We start from the raw sequence: 17701 nt of genomic DNA on the forward strand, positions 1-17701 counted from the left end.
GATTTTTTTCAGCACATTTTTAAACATAATAGTTTCAATAACTCATTTCTAATAACTGATTTATTTTATCTTTGCCATGATGACAGTAAATAATATTTTAGATATCTTTCAAGATACTAGTTTTCAGCTTAAAGTGACATTTAAAGGCTTAACTGGATTAAGTAGGTAAATCATTGAATTATATAAGGAGGGTTTGTTCTAGTGGGATGCACGGTGACACAGTGGGTAGCACGTTTTCCTCACAGCAAGAAGGTTGCTGAATCGAGCTACGGCTGGGTCAGTTGACGTTTCTGTGTGGAGTTCTGTTCATGTTCTCCCCGTGTTCGCGTGAGTTTCCTCCGGGTTCTCCGGTTTCCCAATAGTCCAAAGACTTGTGGTACAGGTGAATTAGGTAAGTAAAATTGTCTGTAGTGTATGTGTGTAAATGAGTGTGTATGGATGTTTCCCAGTGATGGGTTGCAGCTGGAAGGGCATCCGCTGCGTAAAAACATATGCTGGATAAGTTGGTGGTTCATTCCACTGTGGCAACCCCAGATTAATAAAGGGACTAAGCCGAAAAGAAAATTAATGAATGAATAAATGATAGGTTTGTTCTAAAGACAATGAAAAATATATATAAATTGCTAGCATGTTTAAATATCAATTTTCACTATCAATAATGGTTTATTACCTGCCTATTAATAAGATACTGGTTGATTATTTGTACTTACAAGGTACACATTATATTATTCTACATCCTTAATCCTAACCCAACTACTACCTTAATAATTATTAATAAGTTATTAACATTTAAGGATTTATAGGTAAATGTCATGGTTAATGGTTTGTTAATAGTAAGAATGGCATCTTCAAATAAAGTCTTACCAAATGTCCGAGAAGGGTCTAGCCCCAACCCTAGTCCTCAAAGTGATGTCATTAGCTCTATTGAGACTGCATGTCTGAAACTGGATGCGCAAGTCTGCAGCTAGATTCTACTGGAATTTCCCACTCTTTGCCATAAATCTTTACTATTTTTATTATTTTTATCTGTATTTGTATTTTTTTTTTTCTGTTCACTGTATTTTTTGAAAAGAGATTCTGCAAAATCTTTGATCTTTTTTTCAACCTAACCTCATCAGTTATTCAGTTTGTGTTGTGCTACACATTAAAAAAATATATATTTTGCTGCTTGTGTAAACTACTTATTTGAAAGAGCTAAATCAACACAAATCTTAAGAGTCTATAGGACAAATTAATTGTTTTATGTTCAATGCACTTAAATTTGTAAAAACAATTACAGTTTTTCTCAGTGGCTTTGGTGCATTTCTCACAACAATATTTACATTTGCACAACAGTTAATGCATTTCTCAAAACAATTACTACAAACTGCAAAACCTAGTTGATAACTTGCAATAGCGCTTCACTTGCTCAAAATGGGTAGCTCATTCCTCAAAAGCAAGTATTGATATCAATGAAAGTGTCAGTGTCATCAAGATGAAAAGTCCTGACACCATTGTTTATGATCAATATAGTCAAATGGCTTTGTCATGTTTTCATTATGACTCTGTACATTTTTTCCAATGCAAAAACGTCAGATTTTGGTGACACTTCCTAAAAATGCTCAAGACAGCACTATATACTATTTGCACAGCCATTTAAAAACTACAGTAAAGTTAGACATCACTGCATTTAGTGAAGTATCTGAGTAGAAGACACTGAATATGTATGTTTCACATTTTTACTGCTCTTTGCAATTCTAATTTATTCACCGCATTGTGCAAAAGAATAAACACACCCTTATTTACAACAAACATAAACTTCCTTTGGGTAGAGCTGTGCACAACTGTAAACAATATTGCAGTACATATTGGAACTGAACCTACAACACACATAGGTCTGTAAATCATTCATGAAATTGTTCAATTTAGAAGACATTTTCAGCTAAACAAAAAAAAAAAAAAAATTTTTTATAAAGTTTGCTTGACAAATTTTGACAACTAGTTCAACATTTTTGTATGTAATGACTCAAGTAATGAAATGAGGACTATTAGTTTTATATGGAATGACTATTCAGCATTCACAAGTTTAGTTAATTTTGACTGACATGACATAAGCAAATGAAAGCAATTGATGCATGTCCAAAAGCGATTGCAATTTGTTGGAAGGAATGAGAAACTGATGTGCACAAATGACTAATTGTTTTGAGAAAAGCATTACCTGTTGTGCAAATGTAAATAGTGTTGTGAGAAATGCACCAAAGCCACTGAGAAAAACTGTAAGTAAACAGTCAATTTGTGTTGAGACAACATGAAGGAATTGCATGGAAACTGGATGCAAATTAGCACATATTTCATTAAATAATGCCACATTTGCATAATTAAACAATAAAAAAAAAGCTTGTAAAACAAAACGTACTCCAAAATGTGATGTAAAATAAAGTAATCAGTCAACTGGAGAAGAATTGATATAATAAAGACTTTTTTACCCTCTTCAGCTGCAGTGTCTTGCCTTAAATATCTCTTTCCCTAAAGATCGGTAGCTGAATTTGCTACAGCAGGTGAGCCGTGACGCTGCTTTCAGGGGATGCCAAGAGGTTTGAGCAGGTCTGGGGAATGTTTTCATGGTCGGGTGTTTCTGGGGGCTCTATCGCTTGTGGAAATGAGACATTATAGGAAAATGAAAGTGGATAAGTGGCTAGCTGGTGCATATGGACTGCAAAGGGCCAGTGAGACCTGAATTCAATTATTCAGTATAATGGTAAAGGAAACATTTACTCTAAAAGCTCTTTACTGATCAGGAATAAAAGTGAACATTGACCTACTGTTGAGAGTCTGACCTAATTGTCCATGGATTGCAATTGTGGTGCCGATTTAAAGGGGTAGTTCAGCAAAAATGGACAATTCTGTCTTTATTTACTCTTCAGATTATATTTTTGAAGAATGCTGGAAACTGGTAACCATTGACTTCCACATTTGTTTATCTTACAATGGATGTCAATGGTAGCTTTCTTCAAAATATCTTCTTTTTTGTTGAATAGAATAAAGAAACTCATAAAGATTTGAGGGATAGTAAATAGTAGCTAAATTTTCATGTTTGTGTGAACGATCCCTTTAATAATTGTGTTTTCTAAACTAGACAGAAACATAAGAGCAAAAGACGAGAAAGGATCTTAAACAATAAGGAAGCTTTAGGAAAACTGTTCCAAAAAATAATTACTTAAAAGGATTAGAGAGCGAAACAGACACAAACTTTTTCTGATGAATGGAAATTCTAGTCAAATTCTGTCAAAAACATCTTCAGTTAAAAAAAAAAAACAACAAAAACAGTTAGAATTGACTAAAAAGTTATGGTGGTATTATAATCAATTAGTGGCTCAGTGGTTAGGACTGTTGCCTCACAGCAAGAAGGTTGCTGGTTCGAGCCTCGGCTGGGTGAATTGGCATTGCTGTGTGGAGTTTGCAAGTTATCCCCTTGTTGGCGTATGTTTCCTCCGGGTGCTTTGGTTTCCCCTATAATCCAACGCTATAGGGTAATTGGGTAAGCTAAATTGACCGTAGTGTATGTGTGTAAATGAGTGTGTATGGATGATTCTCAGTACTGGGTTGCAGCTGAACAGGCATCCGCTGTGTAAAACATATGCTGGATAAGTTGGCGGTTCATTCCGCTGTGGCAAATCTTGATGAATAATAGGACTAAGCTGAAGAAAAATGAGTGAATAAATTATATTGAATAAACATTCAAATAAACTGATTCTGCTAATGGAGTCAAAAAGAGATAAGAGGTTATTCCACTGCTATAACCTATTGTCATTTAAAGAGAATGTTGATATTTTGAAATGCTATTGCATATACATATTTTCCTTCGGCTTAATCTCTATTTCAGATGTCACCACATTTCATTTGTAATGAAAAAAATCATTTTGCCGCCGTGTTATTATATTCAGTCACTTTCTTTAAATACCCTTAACATTTAATAATGTAATGCATATATAACATCAATAACATTTTAAATGTAATGCAATAATGTGACCTCTTGTAAAGCTACTAAAAGCACTATACAAAAAAACTTGAAATTAATTTAAATAAATTGAATTGAAGCCCTGAGTTATGGACATGAGGTCTATTATGTGTGATAATAATGTGGTTATGCTACTTATTTTGTTCTCTCATTGAACCATTTTTCTGTGTTTGTTTTTGTGTCATTAGTGGGGCCAGACAAATTCAGCAGACATTTTTTGCTATTTCTGTGCAGAGTTTTAGAATAAATCTGCAAATTTAGGTTGAATGATTTTGGTAGTATCATAACGTAAAAACTTTATTTATTAAACTAAAAAATAATACCTTTTTTAACTTTTATTTAATGTTTACAATGCAAATTCATTTAGATTCACATATTTAATAAACAAAACAATTTTATCATATAATATATCTACTAAAAGACAGAAATTATTACTTCACAAACTGTATTGTAAGTAAATCAAATGAACATTTTCATATTATTCAGTAATGTTACGGAAATCAGTAAAAAAAACTGAATAAATATACATTTACACACATTTACACAAGTAAATAAATAGATCCAATGATGGGTTAAAAATCTATGAAATCTGCGGATTTCTGCGTGCGCAGATTCCGTGTGGGCCTAGTCATCAATCATAAAAAAACTAAATCTAATGCATACAACAAAAAATGGTTAAACACCCTAACAGACACACTAACACATCTCCAATAACACAGATTTACATTGATTTCTAAATAATTTTTCTGCACACCCAAAACATATTGTGACAAAAATAGCTGTCAAATGATCTGAAAGCACCACTGGGCAGAGCTCTCATGAATGCATTACAATATTTGTTTGGATATACTGTGGGTCAAAAGGTCATGCGTTTAGTAGAGCCAAGCAGAACAGATTGTTAATGAGAGACGGCAGAGATAAAAATCTGCATGACCCTTTTGAAAATACTTACAAAGAATATGCCTCCCTCCACCTTCCTGGCCCGTCTCACAGGTCCCTTCATGAAATGACATTTCATATCAACCTCCATGTCACAGAATTTTTCATATAACAATACATACATGTTCTGGTTGGGAAAGATTGCCATGGTTGGAAAACACAGGTGGAAGAAAATGTGAATGCGGAATATGAATCTGGTTGAGGACAGAACCGTAAAACCATGATATTAAGATGCAGATGAAACTAGAAACACTGAAATGTTTTTAAATACAAACACTATATATGTACAGGGTGTATGAAAAAAACAAACAAAAAAGTGTTGTACACTCAAATAACTCAAGTTTTAAGTGTTGTACACTCAAAAAAGTCAACAAGTCACTTGCTCGATTTGCAAAATAGAAATATGTCTTATGGAAAAGAATGAAACGGTGAACTTCCGGTGAAAGTTTTATGTGACTATTTTTCATTTCATATGTTTTTTTTTTTTACAGCATCAACGTTGTAATGTATTTCAAATATATTCTGTTACATAGACTTAAGCATCCATTTGGTTGTTAGAGTGTAAAAAGACATAAAAGATGGTTTAAACACAAGCGCCGTCATTAGCGGCAGGCAAGCGCAGAAATTCCATTAAAAATACTGGGGTAAAATTAATTTCCATATTTTAAAGACATGGCAAGGAAAAATTAATGCAGTGCTTCTTGTTTTGTCTGATACCCACTTTATAACGTATCTCACCCAGGCAGTAAAAGCTGTTTTTTAAAGAAATCAGACCTTAAACGCAGTAATTTTGTATGGGATGACAATTAACCGGAACCCCTGAGGCTGGCGGACTTCATTTAAAAGTCCATGTGCAAAACCCCATTAGATGAGAACTTGTTCATTCAATGAGATTTAAGCTCTTCATATAGATGACTCTCTCTGGTGAGTTACTGTGTGCGTCCATCACAGTAGGTGGCGGTAAGCTAGTTTAAATCGATTAAATCATATTGATTCAACAAATTATTTTTTGAGTGTCATAATAATAATCATAATTTAATAAGTTTACAAAAATACAAAATACACATGACAGCCAATTAAAACAATCTAAGATGTCGGCGCCAATGGCATTGTGGTTAGTATGTTGTCACATGGCACTCTGGTGCTCACGGTGACCCACGCTTTCCTGTCTATACTCTCTACTGTCCTAACTAATAAAGCTGAACCCCCCCCCCCCCCCCCCCCTTTCTTTTTCTTTTTAAATAAACCAAAAAAATTAGGTACAATTTAAAAAAGCTTAGATTCTATACTGGCTTAGATTCTATACTGGTAGAAATTTGACAAAAGGTGACAAAAAAAGAAACACCATGTGTAAATGAATCTTTCTTGTCCTGGTCTATATTTATAATCAAAATCAAATCAATCAAACTGCATCTTAATACCAGGTGTGAACATTGGCCTATAAGATCGCATGTTTTTACTAAGACTCATGATTTTTTGTCGCTTTGTAATAAGTTCATATAGAACGTTTTATCTGTCAGTGTGTTATATAAACTGTGTGCTTGAAAAAGCTCCCCAAATGCTTGGTCAGTAGTATGTGATGTTATTCATGGTTCAAACTCTTGATATAGAGACGTTTAATTATACTGGCACAGATACAGTTACAGATGGCACAGAGATTTAAGACTGAGCGTAACCTGTATCAGCTCTCCTCAGTAAACAATCTCCTGATAAATAAACTAACAAACTGTGTGCTTTCTTTCCCTTTCCACCAAGCGGAAACAAAAAAAAGCTCTATTCAAGCTCTGCTCGTTTATACTGCAGCCTTTACTTATGATATACAGTTGAAGTCAGAATTATTAGCTGAATGACTAGCCAACTGTATATTTTTTTCTCCAATTTCTGTTTAATGGAGAGCAGATTTTTTTTTATCACATTTCTAAACATAATAGTTTTAATAACTCATTTCTAATAACTGATTTATTTTATCTTTGCCATGATGACAGCACATAATATTTTACTAGATATTTTTCAAGACACTTCTATACAGCTTAAAGTGACATTTAAAGGCTTAACCAGGTTAATTAGGTTAAAAAGGCAAGATAGGGTATTTGAGCAAGTCATTGTATAATGATGGTTTGTTCTGTAGACTATCAGAAAAAAAATATTGCTTAAGGGGACTAATAATATTGACCTTAAAATGTTTTTTTTTATTAAAACTGCTTTTATTCTAGTCAAAGACTTTCTCCAGACAAAAAAAAATAGGAAATGCTGTGAAAAATTACTTGCTCTGTTAAACATCATTTGGGAAATATTTGTAAAAAAAAAAAAAAATTACAGGAGGCTAACTCTGACTTCAACTGTAAGTAGTGGATATAGAAAGATGCCTTTTTGTTGTCTCAAATCTCTTATGAGAGTAAAATTACTAGTTTGTTTCAGTCTTTTTTGTGACTAGACCATTTCAATGTGGTCATGTCATTGGCCCATGAACATTTCGTGCTTGTTAATAAACTATTTTTGAACTGTAATAAGAGGCAATTCAATCAAAACTTGATGTTAAAACAGCTATCATGACATTATTTATCAATATGTGGCTCTTTTTGGATTCTCGGAAGCTGTAGAAATTAAAAATTTAAAACAGGAAATATGTTGGAACCGTTGTTTTTGTTAACATCCCTCAAATGGTCTATATGCTTTTGGATATCACTGATAGAAAATCTACACTCATTTTAGAGATTTTAATGATGGATAGATATTGGTCCTGGCTTTAATATTAAAGTAAAGCATAACTGCAAAGTTGAAAGTTTAACAATTCTAAATATATTTTAATTCACTCATGTGCTGGTAAAATTGAATATTCAGCATCATTACTCTAGCGTCATGTCACGCAATCCTTCAAAATCATTTTAATATGTTGATTTTGTGCTCAAGAAACATCATATATGGTAAATAATGGTGAATTTAGTTGTCTGCATAATATTTTTGAAGCCATGGTTTTTTAAATTATATATATTACACTGAAAAAAAATATTTAAAGATGATTCCTTGGATTTTCTCAATTTTTTTTAAGTACTTGGATGTAAACAATTTATCTAGGTAGAATTTATACAAACAAATCAAGTTGAACATTACTAAATTTAATTAGTTTGTTTAAATTAAAAAAAAAACCAAAAAAATTGTTTGCAGCAATTTAGCATTTTTTTTAGAGTAGATGAAAAGAACATTTAAAAAGGACAGTAACTTGTAATAAATTACTTGTAACATTCTAAATGTCTTAACTATCACTGTCATGGATTGGTCAGGCTCTCACGACCCCCACTCACGAAGATCACCATCACCTGACTTCTAATGAGCACACAGCTGCATCACATTCACGAGCACCAGATAAAAGCACAGCACTCCAGTCGCTCATTGTCCGGGCTCGTCTCGACGAAAGCGGACAACTGAGCGACCACTCAGCGTAGTCATCCTCAGCTAAAACAAACGATTTACTTACCTGTTCTCTTTGTATTCCTCCTAGTCTTCCTGGTCCTCCCGAATCGTCCTGTCTTCCAGTCCTTCCAAGTCTGTGTCATCCTCTGTCAGCTGTATCTGGTGTGTGCTGTCCATCCTCGTGTATTCCTGTTACCCAGCCACGGAGGAAAAGACCCCAACATCATTCCTGATCCTCCTGGCTATCCTTCATGTGCTCCTTGTTGTCATTTAATAAACACCCTAACGTTTCCTTACCTCTGTCTCCTGTCCGCTTCATAACAGAAGCCCGGACCTTTAACGACGACAACATGAGCACCCCCGATCACCTTCAAGAGCTGGTGGACCAGTTGAAGCGGATTCTACAGCCACCAGCTCCACTTTCCAACGCACCACCAGCACCGAGCACTTCCGCCTCCACAGTTTCTTCTTCGGCCCTTCCTTCCAGTCCCATGGCCCGACCAGCGCCCTACTCAGGCGGAGCGGGGGAGTGCAATGGTTTTCTGTTACAATGTTCCCTCATATTCGAAATGCAACCTTCTCTATATCCCACAGATAAGTCGAAGATCGCCTACATCGTATCTCTACTCTCTGGACCTGCACTTAAATGGGCTGAGACGATCTGGAACCAAGCCGGGCCGGTCATGAATTCCATCACTACCTTCACGGAGTATTTCAAAGAGGTGTTTGGACGTTCTGATGGGGAAGTAGCCGCTGGAGAGCAGCTGTATCATCTAAAGCAAGGTACTCTATCTACACAGGAATATGCTCTCCGGTTTCGCACTCTAGCAGCTGCAAGTGGATGGAATGAGAGATCGTTGTTGACCACGTACCGGCTCGGCTTGGAACCCACGCTCCGAATCCAACTGGCCACATTAGATGATACAATGGGTCTGGAGAGATTCATCCAACATTCTCTCCGATGTTCCGATCGTCTCCGTTCCTATCAACAGGACACCATCACCCCCTCGTCTGCACTCCTCCAATCGCCTGAGTCAACAGCCTCTCCAGAACCAGAACCCATGATAATAGAGTCTGGAAGACTGACATCAGCGGAACGACAGAGGAGGCTGACCCGGGGTCTGTGTCTATACTGCGGTGTCAGTGGACACACCCGTATGGAGTGTCCCCTTCGTCCCATTCGGACTTCAGTGAGTGTATTCAGTACGAATATTGAACAATGTAAACCACTTACTACCACCGTACAAATAACTACTGCCTCTATTTCTCTCCTTGTCACAGCCCTCATCGACTCCGGGTCAGCAGGGAACTTCATCTCCCAATCCCTCTGTCGTCAACTCCACCTCCGTACTGAGGCGTCCTCGCATATATACCAGATACAACCGATAACCCAGTGCACTCGATCTTCGACCCGTATCCATCGACAATGCGAAGACATCCTTCTTCAAGTGGGGTTGTTACATCAAGAGAGGATTCAATTTCTGGTTCTGGAGGGTGCAAATATGGACATCATTCTAGGGCGCCCGTGGCTGGTGAAGCACGATCCCATCATCTCTTGGGGCACAGGAGAGATAAAGAAATGGGGATCTGGATGTACACCTGCCTGTTTTCCAAATCTCCCTCTTCAAGGTCGGAACCCCATTTCTTTGTTTACAACATCGGTCGAGAGCCCTCCTGAGAAGCAGTCTATCCACATTCCTAAGGAGTACAGCTCCTTTCATGATGTCTTCTGCCCCAAGAGAGCTTCCCAGCTACCGCCGCATCGGCCATGGGACTGCGCGATCGACCTAGTTCCAGATGCCCAGTTGCCAAGAGGTAGGATCTACCCGCTCTCGCTTCCAGAGAATCAGGCAATGGAAGATTACATAAGGGAGGCTCTGAGTCAGGGGTACATACGTCACTCAAAATCACCAGCCGCCTCAAGCTTCTTCTTTGTGGCCAAGAAGGACGGAGGGCTGCGTCCATGCATCGACTACAGGGTCCTAAATAACGGTACAGTAAAATACCGATATCCCCTTCCTCTGGTACCAGCCGCTTTGGAACAGCTCCGAGAAGCTAAAGTCTTCACTAAATTGGACCTCCGCAGCGCGTATAATCTGATAAGAATACGTGAGGGGGACCAATGGAAGACAGCATTCGTGACCCCTACTGGCCACTATGAATATGAGGTCATGCCTTACGGTCTGGTCAACGCCCCCCTCCGTATTCCAAAACTTCATTCATGAAGTCCTCCGGGAGTTTCTTCACCACTGTGTAATAGTGTACATAGATGACATCCTCATTTACTCCCGGAGTGAGGCCGAACATCGCCAACACGTTGCGGAGGTCCTACACACATTGAGAGAACATCACCTCTACCTCAAAGCGGAGAAATGCTCATTCCACCAGAAGTCGATTCATTTCTTGGGATACATCATTGACCAAACCGGTATACGTATGGATGGGAAGAAAATTGAGGCTGTTCTATCCTGGTCAGAACCCACTTCCATTAAGGAGCTCCAGAGGTTTCTTGGGTTTGCTAACTTTTATAGACGGTTTATCAAGGACTACAGCAGGATTACATCACCTCTCACTAATCTCCTCAAGGGTAAACCCAAAGGACTGGAGTGGACCAAAGAAGCAGCCGCAGCCTTCCGCCTTCTTAAGAAGGAGTTCACAAGGGCCCCACTCCTGACTCATCCTGACCCAAATCTTCCTTTCATGGTGGAAGTGGACGCATCCACCACCGGCGTCGGGGCAGTATTATCTCAACATCATGATACACCGCCCCGACTGCATCCCTGTGCCTATTTCTCTCGGAAGTTGAGCCCGGCGGAGCAGAATTACAGCATAGGAGACAGGGAGCTTCTAGCAATCAAGCTAGCCTTGGAGGAGTGGCGTCACTGGTTGGAGGGAGCCAAACATCCGTTCCAGGTGATCACAGATCACAAAAACCTCCAATACATCAAAGAGGCCAAGAGACTATGTCCACGTCAAGCCAGATGGTCACTTTTCTTCTCACGTTTTGATTTCTCCATTTCCTATCGTCCAGGACCCAAGAATCTAAGAGCAGACGCTCTCTCTCGTTTACACGAGCATCACGATCATGAAGAACTCCCAACGAAGATTCTTCCCGAACACATCTCCATTTGTCCGATCACCTGGAACGCTCCTCCAGTCGTTGCCACTCCGGAAGCCCCTGCTCCGCCGGGATGCCCTCCTCATCGGCAGTTCATACCACCTGAACACCGGGTAGATCTGATCCACTCCTTACATACCTCGCTAGGCACTGGACATCCAGGGATCAACAATACTCTCTCGCTAGTATCCCAACGATTCTGGTGGCCAAACATGGCAAGGGATGTGAGGCAATATGTTCAGGGCTGTAAGGACTGTGCCCAATCCAAGAGCCCACGTCATCTACCCGCTGGAAAGCTCCATCCCTTGCCGATTCCGAACCGTCCCTGGTCACACCTAGGAGTGGACTTTATCACTGACCTCCCTTCGTCAGAAGGTAATACCTGTATTCTAGTCATAGTAGATAGATTCTCAAAGTTTGTCAAACTAATCCCTCTGAAAGGTCTTCCCACAGCCTTTGAAACTGCCGACAATATCTTTAATCAAGTCTTCAGGTCATTTGGTATTCCAGAAGATATTGTGTCGGACAGAGGTCCACAGTTCATCTCACGTCTATGGAAAGCCTTCTTCAAGCTCCTAGGTGTGGCCGTCAGCCTCTCTTCTGGATATCATCCCCAAACCAACGGGCAGACAGAGAGGAAGATTCAGGAGGTGGGACGGTCCCTGAGGACCTTCTGCAGTGGTCACCAGAACTCCTGGAGCCAGTATTTGGGCTGGGCAGAATATGCCCAAAATTCACTGCGGCAACCCTCCACCGGACTCACGCCATTCCAGTGCGTCCTGGGCTTCCAACCACCGCTCTTTCCCTGGGATGGCGAACCATCTGATGTCCCCGCAGTGGATCACTGGTTCCGGGAGAGCGAGAGAGTCTGGGACGAGGCTCATCAACATCTGCAGAGGGCAGTCCGTCGAAGCAAGGTAACCGCCGATAGGAGAAGGTCTGAAGAACCCAGATACACACCCGGACAAAAGGTGTGGCTATCCACCCGGGACATACGCATGCGACTGCCCTCTCGCAAGTTAAGTCCCCGATTTGTTGGTCCCTTCACCATCGTGGAACAGGTTAACCCCGTCACCTACAAACTACAATTACCCTCTCACTACCGTATTCACCCTACATTCCACGTATCACTCCTGAAACCCTATCACGATCCTGTTCTTCCCTCCACAGAGCCTGACCACGAAGAGGAACCCCCTCCTCCACTGCTCCTAGAAGAAGGAGCCGTCTACGCAGTGAAGGAGATCTTGCGTTCCCGACGTCGTGGTGGCCAGTTGGAGTACCTGGTGGACTGGGAAGGGTACGGCCCCGAAGAAAGGACATGGGTTCCCAGAGCTGATATTCTCGATCCTAGTCTCATGGTGGAGTTTCATGAGAGCCACCCTGAGTTCCCAGCGCCTAGAGGCAGAGGGAGACCACCACGGCGTCGGAGGTGTCGGCCCTCAGGAGCGGGCCCTGGGGAGGGGGGTACTGTCATGGATTGGTCAGGCTCTCACGACCCCCACTCACGAAGATCACCATCACCTGACTTCTAATGAGCACACAGCTGCATCACATTCACGAGCACCAGATAAAAGCACAGCACTCCAGTCGCTCATTGTCCGGGCTCGTCTCGACGAAAGCGGACAACTGAGCGACCACTCAGCGTAGTCATCCTCAGCTAAAACAAACGATTTACTTACCTGTTCTCTTTGTATTCCTCCTAGTCTTCCTGGTCCTCCCGAATCGTCCTGTCTTCCAGTCCTTCCAAGTCTGTGTCATCCTCTGTCAGCTGTATCTGGTGTGTGCTGTCCATCCTCGTGTATTCCTGTTACCCAGCCACGGAGGAAAAGACCCCAACATCATTCCTGATCCTCCTGGCTATCCTTCATGTGCTCCTTGTTGTCATTTAATAAACACCCTAACGTTTCCTTACCTCTGTCTCCTGTCCGCTTCATAACAATCACACTGATCAGTTTAATCCCTTGCTAAATAAAAGGATTTAATTAAAAAAAGACAAGACCTGTACTGACCACAAAATCAAAACATTTATTTTTACTGCTTGTGTTCAAACTTCTTATTTAAAATGAGCTGAATCAACAAAATTCTTGAGGTTTTTTAAGGACAACTTAATTGTTTTATGTTCAATCCACTTAAATTACAATTAAGTTAATCAATTTGTGTTGGGACAGCATGAACTGTGTGGCTTTTTAGAGTGTTTTACAGTGTTATTTATAACTTTTGTTACTTAAAATCCAAATTTAAATATTTACACTTTTATATGAGGATGTTTAATTGCAGATTTCTATCATGACCGCTTAGACTAGTTTTGTCATAACAGTGGAAGTGCAGTAAATCAACTAGCATTTTCAATACACAGACAAAAACATAATAATATATGTGCCTCCTGATCATACAATGAGGGCTTATGAAGCAAAATGATCAGTCTGTGCGAGAAACTAAAAATATTTACAACATTATTAGCTTTTCATTAGTCTGGACTGGACCCTTCTTGATTTGCATTTTATGAATCACTTGTTGATACAGCTGCAGCTAGAAGTTAGTGAGAATTATTTATATTATTTATTAAATTACCCATTAGTTGTATTTTATTAACATCTACCCCTACCCCAACCCTAAACCCAACCATAACAACAATGTAAAACAGTAATTATTTATATATTTCATTATATTTATTAAATTACCCATTAAATTATTTTTAATGCCTACACCCTACCCCAACCTTAAACCTACCCCTCACAGTAATGTAAAAATATTAATTATGGTTGTACAGTGTCAAGAAATTTCATGCTACATTGATGTGAGTGACTGCAGCTCTATGCCATCTAGACTTTAATCAGTTTCAGCTAAAAAATCTTCTTTAAGTCCAACGCTATCTCATGCCAATTCGCAACTTCTTTTGATTTAGTGGCTAATTCTTTTGAATTTGTAGGATCTCGTTCAAATATTATAGCGTGATTTGCTCATCTCCCAATGACGATTAAGTTTAGGGGTGGTGTCTGACACGTCTCATGTTAAAAATCTTACATTTTCGTACAACTGAACTGAAGTCATTTGAATTAGCCACTGAACTGACAAAACGGAAAAATAATTACGTTTAAGTCACGTACTTTTCTAATGGCCTATAAGACACATTAACAATTTTGGATGAACTACACTGTTAACAATTTTTGTAAATGACACAGTATTTAACTGTAATATGAACCGTATTTAACAGTAGGACAGTTATACAGTATGTTACTGTATTTAAGTGTTACTGTATTTACTTTAAGTAGCATTGTGAAAATTACTGTATATTTTACAGTAAATATATACATACAATTCTGTATATGCATATACAGCAAGATAAATAATGCTGTCAATGTAAATACAGTATTTTTGCTGTAATTGATTGGCTGTAAGTTACTGGCGAACCAAACTGTAATATGAACTGAATTTATTATAAAACAGTTATGCGGTATGTTACTGTATTTTAAAGATGCAATGTAAAAGAATTACTGTGTATTTTACAATAAGCATATACAATACTGTAAATAAATATACAGCAACATAAATTATGCCATGAATGTAAATACAGTATTTTTACTGTAAGTGATTGACAGTAAGTTACTGGCGAACTGAACTATAGGATAGTAATGCAGTATTTTAATGTATTTTAAAGATGCATTGTAAAAATGACTGTGTATTTTACAGTAAATATATACAATACTGTACATACATAGAGCAAGATAAATGGTGCCGTTAATGTAAATACAGTATTTTTGCTGTAATTGATTGACATTAAATTACTGGTGAACTGAACTGTAATATAAACTGAATTGTATTGTAGGACAGTTATGCAGTATGTTACTGTATTTTAAAGTTGCATAGTGAAAATTACTGTATATTTTACAGTAAACATATACAATACTCTAAATACATATACAGCAACATAAATGGTACTGCAAATGTAAATACAGTATTTTTGCTGTAACTGATTTACAGTAAGTTACTGGCAAACTGCTCCCAATAAGTAACTGTAGATTCTACCGGAAATTTAAACGTACTGACACAGAGTCACTGGAGTATAAGATATTTGATTAGAATTTCAGTGCAGGTCATGGGTGAAAGTGACAAACTTTAGGGTGATGACTTTATATACCCACTAACTACACGCTGCAGCGAACCAGAGCCATGATTCAGTGCTGGGTCAGTCTGGGGCAAGCAGTGCAAGTGTTGGAAATGGGAGAATACAAGAGGATAACAAAGAGGAGAACGGCATTGCGGGTTATTAATAGATCTGGAAAAGGCCAGTGACGCTCAGAGTAAGTATAGAGCTAAAGGCTACCGCAGAGAGAGGAATTATACACATGGTGTTGACCAGCTGCCTGTTGCGCACACTAAAAGAGCCTGTCAAAGTCCATGTAAAAGTTTTCTAATGCACGAAAATCTGTGCGTAAAAATCTGTCCTTGGAAGCAATATAATTATTTTTATTCCCCACTGCATATGACAGATGGTATTTCCATATCTTTATGGCGGTGTTAGTAAGAGTCTAAATAAGCAGTGGACGACTTAAATTGAACTGCACCTGCTGCACCTCAGATGGCATTATCTCCTTACATTAGGACTGTTACCTAATAATGCCATCAGCCCCTCCTTTCCCATGAAACCTGTTCTGTTTCTGGCTTATAAACACTGACACCACAACCAGACATTACAACATGAAAGCCAATACTCCTCTATACAGGTACTTATAATCATATTTCACATAATTACACCACGCTTTAACAAAATCCAGGTGTCAGAGTGGAAAAAGTGATTCAACACACACATACACGTGGACTACTGTATGTAAGCAATTCACACCACCAAAGGTCTGAATTCGCCAATAAATAGGACAAAAGCAATAGGAAAATGGCATCACAAATGAAATGCAAACTGATGGAAAACATCACTTACTGATTTGGGCTTCTTCGAACCTACATTTTCAAGCATATCCTTGCTGCTGTCCTCCCAGGATGCTTTGGTATCCCCATTTGAGGCCGACGGGCAAGTGTTGGGGATGGGGTCTTGGCCCTTCATGACCTGAACAGGGTCAAGACTCATTCTTCCCAACTCTTGTCATCAATGGCACACTGTGATCCAGAGCTGCTTCACACCGTGCTGTTGCCTCTGCTCTCATGCACACACTCAGTGTATTTCCCCAATGCTGTATTCCTGCTTCAGTGTCTAATGACTGAGTGCTCTGGTTGTCTATATCCTCTCTGCTCTGCCTGCAATCTGCTGCTGTGACGCGGTATGTGTTGATATCTAACCCCTTCTCTCTCTCTCTCTCGCTCTCTCTCTCCCTCTCGCTCTTTTTCCCTCCCCATTTATCCCTCGCTCATGCACATACTGTCCTACTCCCCTTTCCTCTGTATCATGCTATCGGCAATCCGCATGTGCTCTCAGTCAACAGAACGCAATATTACATATTCTGATAGGATCAGCAGCTTTCAGCCAATGAGTAATGGGTTTCCCTGACAGCTGTCCTTCCCAGTCTATACACATACAGTATTTGCCCTGTAGAAAGCAGCCCATATAGATAGATAGATAGATAGATAGATAGATAGATAGATAGATAGATAGATAGATAGATAGATAGATAGATAGATAGATAGATAGATAGATAGATAGATAGATAGATAGATAGATGGATGGATGGATGGATGGATGGATGGATGGATGGATGGATGGATGGATGGATGGATGGATGGATGGATGGATGGATGGGTGGGTGGGTGGACGGACGGATGGATGGACGGACAGACAGACAGACAGACAGACACATAGACAGATAGATAGAAACACAAACTCGACCGTTGTTTCTCCTCACTGTCCCCCTGATGCCAGTATAATGGGTTGAAACAGCCCTTAACCCAATAATCAGTTGCCAGGCAGCGCTTCAACTCCATGCAGGACCTTGCCAGAGATTGGCTGGTTACTTGCAGTCCTGACAACAGCCTGGGGCCACGAGGGACACAATATTATCCACACTGTCCTCCCTCTGGCGGCTGTAGGAGGAACTGCATCATCTATGCTCAAATAAATACAATAAGTTTTGTCTTTAATCATGTCCGTTTAAATCTAGACTACTAAGACTCTTTGCACTAGAAAATATGAATGCATTCATCTGAAATCTTAATCTTCTAAAAGGATTGTTAGGCTGCATTAATCAGGGCAAGTGGAGCTGGAAATACTTCCCAAAAAGACATCTTCA

The 17701-nt window shown here is 39.3% G+C and overlaps 1 protein-coding gene across 2 annotated transcripts in view; it reads right to left on the reverse strand.

Moving 5' to 3' along the window:
• Positions 1-16747, reverse strand: part of nt5c1aa (5'-nucleotidase, cytosolic IAa) — a 36608-nt gene extending 19861 nt beyond the window's left edge. The window contains exons 1-2 of one of the 2 annotated variants that reach the window (XM_056480170.1): positions 16426-16747; positions 4950-4994 (exon numbers count right to left, since the gene is read on the reverse strand). In XM_056480170.1, coding sequence (XP_056336145.1) covers positions 4950-4994; positions 16426-16548 — 168 coding nt within the window. In that variant the 5' untranslated portion in view covers positions 16549-16747. Of the gene's footprint in view, positions 1-4949; positions 4995-16401 lie in introns of both variants that reach the window. The other variant, XM_056480169.1, reaches the window with a different exon arrangement.
• Between the last annotated feature and the right edge of the window lie 954 nt (positions 16748-17701).

This window comes from Danio aesculapii, chromosome 19 (genome assembly GCF_903798145.1).
Source record: "Danio aesculapii chromosome 19, fDanAes4.1, whole genome shotgun sequence".
NCBI lineage: Eukaryota > Metazoa > Chordata > Actinopteri > Cypriniformes > Danionidae > Danio > Danio aesculapii.